The sequence below is a fragment of the Nuphar pumila genome, chromosome 5 (assembly GCF_984573655.1).
Source record: "Nuphar pumila chromosome 5, dmNupPumi1.hap1.1, whole genome shotgun sequence".
NCBI lineage: Eukaryota > Viridiplantae > Streptophyta > Magnoliopsida > Nymphaeales > Nymphaeaceae > Nuphar > Nuphar pumila.
In genome coordinates, this window is record NC_143253.1 from 111,619,014 (window position 1) to 111,628,506 (window position 9,493).

The 9,493-nt window shown below is 37.5% G+C and overlaps 1 protein-coding gene across 1 annotated transcript; it reads right to left on the reverse strand.

Moving 5' to 3' along the window:
* Positions 1-690: 690 nt before the first annotated feature.
* On the reverse strand, positions 691-4,137 carry LOC149838133 (small ribosomal subunit protein uS17y). Its single transcript, XM_090006394.1, has 6 exons — positions 4,023-4,137; positions 3,352-3,392; positions 3,163-3,263; positions 1,237-1,381; positions 1,063-1,152; positions 691-968 (listed from the first exon to the last, which is right to left on the reverse strand). The coding sequence occupies exons 1-6, from the start codon at positions 4,032-4,034 to the stop codon at positions 878-880; spliced, it is 480 nt and encodes a 159-aa protein (XP_089862520.1). The 5' UTR covers positions 4,035-4,137; the 3' UTR covers positions 691-877.
* Between the last annotated feature and the right edge of the window lie 5,356 nt (positions 4,138-9,493).

Here is a 9,493-nt window from a genome sequence, read left to right on the forward strand (position 1 = left end):
AGTTGTATCTAAAGTCTGTTTTGCTTTGGTTGAGTCCCGACATAAAGTATCTAGTGACTTGTAACTTTCTCCAAGCTACCCTTATACTTTAATTAAGGATAGCCCATAGATCTGAATTATAATGCGCTTGTGGGCAAAAATGTAAATAAATACAAATGTGAAGATCTTTCTTTTGTTCACCCATTTTGATTAGATTTCGAGTGATTGCGATTTCTCCCCCTCTCAATTATCAAAGCTTCGGCAGCGGCAAGCGATCGAAAGGCTTACGGCAGTAAGGAAAAACCATCGCGCGGCACTGGCCCGTTGAAAAAGTAAGCCGGTGACACAATCATACCTTTGAATTATAAATAGGTATCATCATAGGCATGCCATGTATTTATTATATAATAAGTATAAAAATTGAACCACCCTGTCTCTCTTGAGAAAAGCTTTGTACACAAAAAATTTCACGTGCATGAAAAGGTTTACCATATTCAAGTTTCGTATAGATTTTTTACCTATTTTACCAATACCTATTTTACCAACCACCAAACGTGGCATACCAGAAACTCTAGATTCATCAAAGAAGTGACCAGCACAGTTAACTAACAAGGAGACGTGACATTTGCTCACAATGGCTACAATTGTTTAAACAAAAATTCAAAAGGGAGAGAAAGTTGATGCGAACGAAATGGAGAAAACAATTCAATAGGACCTCAAGTTTAAGATTTCATAGAAGTAGCTTGTTCAACTAACAAGACACCTTAACAGCCAAACCAAAATCCAAGAAATGTGAAGTTTCTGAAGAACGAAATAAAACCAATCAAAGTAAAGCTCAAGTTTCCTACGCACTACAGGCACTCTATCGGCCTAACAACCAAAACTGATCTAATAAAACTCACATCCCTGTGAATGCTTTCTTGCCTCCACCAGTTGAACCAGCCGGAGTGACTTTCAGCACATTGAATCTGACGGTCTTCGACAAGGGCCTAGTTGCAGAAAGTAAAACAGCTTAATAAACAAAGGGAAATCCAAGGTTCGATTTTAACTAATAGTAAGGTGATCTATTTGATCAAAACTCACCTGCACTGACCGATGGTGACATGATCTCCCTCCTTCACACGGAAACATGGTGACACGTGAGCTGGAGTGTTTGAGTGCCGTTTCTCAAACCTGAGATGTAAAACCAAAGTAAATAGTTTGCATCAAATTCATATGAAACAAGATACGATTGACCATTACTAATTTACCTCTCACCTTTGATATTTCTTAACGTAATGAAGAGAATCTCTTCGAACAATTATGGTTCTCATCATCTTGGCTTTGTAGACAGTTCCCTGCAATATTCTACCCCTGATGGAAATGCTGCCGGTGAAGGGGCATTTCTTGTCAATATATGTTCCTGCAAAATAAATGGATCCAGCAGTTCAGAACACAAGCAACAAGGTAAATCTCCAAGTTGTGGGACAATAAATTAGAAGTGGCAGATGGAAATTAGCTTATTGAAACATCAGAAAAAAGAATGACTTAAAGTCAAGGCAGGACTTCTTAGTAGCACTAGTCAATGGAATGCCAGAAGGCATCAGTCCCCTACAGGCAAAACTTGGTACACTATCTTGAACTACGTGTGAAACAGCTGCCCCATTTCAAACACACACACAGGTCGGTCTTCCATATTGCACCAAACTTAACAAAAAAAAAATAATGGGGTCAAAAGAAAATTACATAGATAGCATAGCGCCTTTGAACAACAAAACAGGCAATGAAACGTTAGAAAATTAATGGGGTTAAAATAATATGGTAGTAAGCTGGCAAGAAACATATATATGCAAGAACTGATAAATATATTGACCGAGTTGTAGGCAATTGAACAGGTTAGAACAAACACTGGTTGTTGATATATCCCTTAAACCAATCCAATTCAGGTAATTCAGGTTCAATGGAAGCAAGAGAAAAACATACAAAGACCATACAAATCACTCTTATTATATTGCTGATCCTCAATGACAAGTCACAAGACTCACAACCAAGTACACAGGTTACTAGAAGAGACCAAGCACAAATTTAAGTTCCCAAAGATTGCAGGATAGTTTCTTTTCTTAACCAACATCACCATGGAATTAAATTGGTTCGACATTTTGCCAGAATTTGTGGCATGAATCACTAAAAAGATTGAGGACATCTTCAATCTGGCAAGTTTCTTGTTGGCTCCATGCGGCAGACAGGATGCTAGGACAGTTCCTGCTGTTGACTCAGAGTAGGAGCCATGAATTAAAAATAAATGCAATTGTGATTCAAAAGAATGAAGAAGACACATTGGTCCAACAAAAAGACATATCAAGAGGCTGAGCGCCAGCCTCCTAGGCATGAAGCCTAAATCAAAGGAAAACTAACGATTGCAGCCCATGCAGCTATGTCAACTAGATCACCCAAGGGTTGCCTTATTTTTTTTCACTGCCCTATATGATTTTATGAGTCCTTTTGTGGTCTAAGTCCTCTTTTACAACAACTCATATGAAGGTAGAAAGAACCTATTAACACGGTCAAGTCACGAGGAGTTGCCCTGTGTGGTTTTCCCATTAGTATTCCATCAGTCTGCATCTGTAATTCAACAACTAGCTTAATGATGTCAATCATTTAGCCAGAATTTGTGGTACAAACCACCGGAAAGATTCAGGCCATCTTCAATCTGGCAACTTATCTGTTGGCTCCATGCGGCAGACAGGATGCTAGGACAGAGAGTACTTGATGTTGACTCAGGGTAGGAGCCGTGAATGGAATAAACACAAATTCCCACAAAATTCATTAGTGTTCACCTAATATATTGATTAGATAACAGGGCATCAATTTGCAACCTATAGGATAAAAGATAAAATTCAGTATCAGAGTATAACTTTATAGTCAGGTTTTAACTAATAATCACTTTTAGATGAGAAAAGAACATCATGGAGAAAAGATGGATTTATCATGGAGACGCTGAATGCTAACAAAAAGCATGGCTATCGGAAAAGGGTAAACACACAAAAGAAAAAATGATTAGATGGCAGAGTCAGACAGGCTTTGTTGTACGTAACACTTCAGACAAAGCAAAATACATATGTGCATACATGATTGATCATCTTACAGACATGTTAATACATGCAAAGTATGATCACGGACATGTAGAAATGTAAGAGTCAAAACCTTCAATGGCCTCCCTCGGGGTCTTTATTTTCAGACCAATGTTCTTCCAGAACCGGTTACCACCTTTTCCTGGGCCCTTTCCCTTACCAGATTTTTTGGAGCTGCAACAATTTATTCTCAAGAGCCATGCGCAGAAAGCATATATACCTTTAGAGAATATAATTTTGAAATCCAGTTAATAAATCTTACCTCAGAAAGACTTTGGGCTGCTTCAGAAAAGCCTTCTCAGTCTGCAGGCATCAGACATCAACAATCAATCTTTCGACTTTCTTTCTTCGAAAATAATCAATCAATAAACTCTCTCTATCAAGACATATTTGAAAGAACAAGCATCCAAAAACACAAGCAATTTAATGGAATACCATTCACAAAGTTTCATGCACAAACATCACACATGTATGGATCAAACCCATTCCCCCGAGAAGAAAAGAAAATTTTTAATCAATATCAAAAGCAAAGTAAAATGATGCATAGCCACAGAAGAAGCAATATTGTTTGCCCTACCAGATCGAATCAATATGACCTGCACAAATTAAATAGCACACCACATAACAAAATAAAACGAAATAACCACAAAAGAAAAAAATCACGGCGAGAATATATCAGTATGATACAACTATAAAATGTCCCAAATTGGTGATCATATGTCATGGACAAAAAACTATGAACCAGAATCAGCCTCATGAACATGGATTCCCCCATTCTATCAACCTGCCTTCTATCCTTTCATCCAGTACGCTTCACTCCATATCAAGCACTCATGCCACTCAATAGAACCTTATAAAATCATGACCCATATTTTACCCCCAATATGTGGCCATCGGAAGCAAAGAACAAGAAGGATAGTACGGATCTCCCACCTGCTCAGCCATGGTGAATACGATGTAGGGATCTCCAACGGCAACCAGAAGACAGTGGCACAAGGAAGGGACGGGAGCAGAGAGAAGAAAACAGAAGCGCAAAGCAAAAACCCTAACCCTAGATGACCTTTTATAGTGTTTCTAGGGTAGGGATCGTTATTGGGTCCAGTAATTGTTGTTTACGATTCCGATTCGGATTCAGATCTCCTAGATTGGATCAAGCTCGGATCTGGAATCAGATCTAGACTTGCTGACCAATTTTTTGACTTGGTTCATCTGTAACATGATCTAGATTGTAGGCCACTCCTTTGCATCCGTACTTCCAACCCATGCCACAAACAATTGCAATATTTTCAAAATATTGCAATTCACCATAATATTTGTAAAAGCTTATGTAATCTTGAAAATTTTGAAACTTTCAATATATTTTCTATATTGAGTATATTGTTTTTCATATAAAAACACTTTCTTATATTTTTAATGCTTTTTTGTAATTTTGCAAGATATCCTCATTTCAACATCTCTTTTTGCCAAGAGGTGGATGAGAAATATGATGGTGACACTGAGGAAGAGGATTTTGATGGAGAAGACGACCACCATAACCATTGTGGAGGAAGAGGGTGAGGAGGCAATTCGGTTTAACCATTGTAGTGTGTAGATCTTGGTTATTGTTATCGTCGCAAAATTTTTCCCGTCTTCCCTTCTTTGCGGAAGAGAGAGGAAAATGCTTTCGCGATTCAAACTTGACCGGATTTTGGAAATTGTTTTGAAATACTCACCTCCGTTTTGAAAATTGTGGGGAAATCCATGGGATGGGGCTCGACCTGTCGGTACGAGGTTTGACCATTCTTACTGCCTTTAAGAGGGGTAATCGAACCAAGGACTAAAATTGTGCGTGACTTAGTTAAATCATCAAAATCGTGTTTTATCCTAAATGCACAGAGAATTCAGGCATGTGCTATGAGATTTTAGAAAATGTAAGTTGGAAAAATATGATGTATGCTCACAAAACATTTGGAGTTGAAAGATATTTCTTAGGGAAAGTCAATTTCTCAGGAAACTGAGATGAAAGGTGTTTTGAAATCACGAGAAAGTTCATAAAGGTGTGGAAAAATCATGAAAATCCTGAGAAAATGGAAAGAATTCTTGAGAAAAGGGTAAACATTTGAAGGGAAAATGCTTGTCAGGAAAAGCTTCAAGTTTTGAAAGCTTTCTTTAAAAAATGATTGAAATTCATGGAAAAATTCTTTGGAGAGGGAGAATTGAAACTCGAGAAACTGAAATCCTGAGAATCTTAGCCTTGAAACACTTGGAAATCGATTTTGATTTTGAGAAAGGTGAGAGACTTCTTTTGAAAATCTTGAGAAAATGACATTTTCCATGGAAAACTATGGAAAAAATTGACTCGGGAAAACCGATTTTGAAAAATTCTCAGAGTTTCTTGAGAAATCGATTTCTTGAGAATGAAATTTTCTTAAGAAAATCATGAGAAAACCAATGATTTCATGATGCAAATGATATGAGTGAATGAATGCACTTTGAAAAGATTTTCTGAGAAATTTGTTGGAAAAATGTGTATTAAGTCAAAATAAATCCTTCACATATTCTGACTGTGGCCATGAACATGTTCAGAGCATAATTGATTTAATGCACAATACTTTGCAAAATTTGAAATATGATGTGCATTTTAAGATAGCCTTAGAGTGTAGGCTCAATGTGACTGGTAGAGAGATGATGAATCTGGGTCTCGTCCATATTCCGACTAGGGCCGTAAATATGGACTCCACCGAGTTCATTAACTTCCTAAGAGTTGGTGCATGTGTCATTCGTGTACATTCATAGTGCTTTTGAAATAAAATGCATGAATCACATAAACAGGATATTGAAGGAATTTAAAATATATGATATGCATCCTAGTCTAAGCAGAAAATTAAATCTCTTATTCCAAAATTTACATTATTACATCACTAAATAAATGAAAGAAAGAGAAATTGCAGACTTCAGTTCCTTCTTTTGAATGTCCCTGCCAAACTTGAAATGGGGTTAGCTCAAATATGTGGGTTTTTCCAAGATTTTCCAATAATATTCTGAAATTATTGGACTTAATTGGATATAAACCCTATTTCCATGCTTTCTTGATATTTGAAATGATATAAATGCAAGAAATTCAGTAAGAAATAGTTTGAAATTCGAAATTATGGTCAAAATGACAAAAATGCCCCTAATATTGAAGTTACACCTTTAAAATCAGAGTTTTTTGAAGGAAATTTTGGTAAAAATGAGATTTTGAAATTCGAATTGAATCAAATGATGATGAAATGCAGTATGAGGCATGATGACATGCTGCTAAACACATTAGGATTGAAAAATCAGAATTTTGACATACTATCATTCATCAAAAATAATGAATTTCGCTTGTTTTTCGCTTGGATCCGAGTCCCGCGGGGCCCTGTTTTGATGATACGGCTAGACCGAGCATCAAACGAATTCCAAATGCTGTCAAATTCGGTATGAAGCATCTACTTATTCTGATAAATAACCTAGAATGCTAAAACTCATGAAATGACATGATTTAGATACTAAAATTTAAAGAAAATCCTAAAAAGGGCGAATTTCGCCTGCGGACCCGAACCAAATGTAACACTTAATGCAGTAATACAAGAATTCCACCATAGAAACATCTTAGATTTTGCAAACTGCTAAATGACATGAAAATAAACAATTTTGTCTTTTACAGCCCCGGGATTTGAACTACGGCGAGTTCGGTAACGAGAATTTGGTTCTGATGGAGGCAAAATCAACCCGATCCGATGTAAAATTGCATAAAAAATAGCATCCTACCATATAAATTTCTGATATTTAACTGAGAAACTAATGACGCATACAGGAACAACTTTCATTTTTATAATTTTGGCATTTGATCAACAAAAACAGAGATAAAAATATGACTTTTCATGCCTAAATCAATAGAGCAGATAAATATCACAAAACAGAAGACTGACAAGAAAAAACTGAAACTGATAGTAAGATTGTTTTAAAAATCATTAAATTTCAGATGCAAACAGAGGACATCCCGAACATGACATTCATTTTTTATAGATTCAGATTTGGAGCAATACCCAAAGAGAACCCATCGACTTAAGTCGATTCAAAGTCTCAGAGGCCCAAATCAGGCTCTGACACGTGTCCCGAGCTCTTGGATTTTTTTCAGACATCAAAATAATTCAGAAAAATCTGAGAAAATTAGATTAAATACTAGACATCATACCGAATTCAAGACATGTTTTGGATCGAAAATCGGACCTTCTATAAGAGATATCTCGATTTTACAAGTCGGAAATTACTTTTCAAAACGTATCCCGGGTAACAAAACCCGACCTATCATTTTGAACTTTTACCACCATAAACAAATTCAAATCATTCCGAATTTTTGGATGATTGTTAGGGACACCTAAGGGCGCATACTATGATTTTTTAGCAATTTTAGCAAAAAATAGATACATGAAATGACGTGTGGACTAACTGACAAAAACAGGGAATTACAAAAATGAAGTTGAATGCATGAAATATTAAATAAATTCATGGAACATGCTATTTTAATGAAATAAAACGTAAATCTAACCTATTTTAATGCATGAACATGATGAAATGTGAAAATATAATCAAGAAAGGATGAAAGACATCTTTTTTGATACGTGTCATTTTATGAGAATAGCTCGATCCATCCCTCGGATGTGCTCTTTCTTCAAAATGATGATTTGAATCGAGTAGGGATATTAATATAATGAAATCAATAGGGATAGAAGTGCACCTTGTGTTTTCCTGCAGCTTTGGAACTCCCAAAATGAACGACTACAGGGCTTCAGATGGTTCACGAAAATTGATCCACGCCTAGATCAAATTGGAAGTGGTGTGAGCAAGGTTGGTGCTTCAATGCACCCTCTCAATTGAGCCCAAGGGGGGCGTGAATTCCAAAATTCCAAAATCGTGTTCTGAAGAAGATCTAGGTTGAATTTCAAAATCCAAAAGGAGCTCTCTCTAAGCTGGGCGTGGGACCTTGTATTTGTAGCAATTCTGGAGATTTTTGAATTTCAAACAGGCTTAATCTGAGCCTTCCATGTGGCGCCATCTCAGGGCATGCCACTTGAATTTTTGAGAAAATAAAAATGAGAATTTTGTGGGTGAGACACCTCAGCAGAGGAGTTTGAAAATTTTCAAAATTGTAGCTTGATTTTCTCTGCAGGAGTCTCCCAAATGGCGCCACCTCAGAGGGGGTTGCTTGGGAGTTTTGAAATTTGAAACTCACTTTTCTGAAGCTTCTCATATGGCGCCACCTCATGGTGGGTTTATTTTGAATAAAAAATAATAAAGTGAAGCCAAGTGGGAGCTCTGGAATGGCGCCATCTCAAAAGGGAGTTTGAGGTTTGAATCTAGAAGCAGTAGGAGCAGGCCATGTGGCGCCACCTCTGAGGAGTTTTGAACATTCAAATTTCTGCTTTTTCTGAAGGGAGCAGAGGCTGACATGTGGCAGTACCTCTGGGACATCCTATAGTGACACGTGGCAGAAGGGGAGAGAAGAAGGAGAAGCACCATGTGGCGCCACCTCAAAAATAAAATAAAGATGAATTTATGCAGGAAAATCAGCATTTGCGCCACCTAGGCCTTGTTTAAAATTTTTTAAATGGTTGCTTTTCCTGAAGAAGGCCAGGAGTGACTTGTGTCCTCTACTTTTTCTGAAGGAAGCTAAAAGTGACATGTGTCACCTACTTTTCTGAGAAAAGTAGGGAGAGACATGTGTCAATCTGCTTTTTATAAAAAAGGGAGAGATTGACATGTGTCTCTGCAAAAGACACACTTCAAATGGCGCCACCTCAGGGGAGACAAGCTTTACTTTTTCTGAACAGGACAACACATGACATGTGGCATCTCAGGGTGGCATGGGAGTGACACATGGCACAGGGTGAAGATGGTGGATACTGACATGTGGCATGGAATGAAGAGGATGTCTAATGACATGTGGTGGCATCTTAAGGTGTCCCCACACTGACACGTGTTAGAGGATGGAAGGAGAGAGAAATGACATGTGGCGCCACCTCTAGGTGAACCCCAAGCTGACACATGGCAGGGCAATGGGAGGAGAGAGAAAATGGTCCAGTGGCGCTAATCCAGGGACAAGGCTCCTATATTTTGGGGGTTTTCAAAATTCAGGTTTTTCAAAAGAAAAGCCTATGTGACACCACCTCAGTGTGGGCCCCACATTGCTTCTTTATTGAAATAAGGACAAGACAGTAAACCTCTTTTTGGAATTTTCATAAAAACCTAGACTAATTGGCAAAACAGAAATTTTGAAAAGAGTTGGCCCCTGTGGGGTGATTTTGCAAAGGAATGATAGTTGAAATTGCTGACAAGAGGGCAAAATCTGAGATGAAATTTATTGAAAATTATCCAGATTGTTTTCCTGAGAAAATATT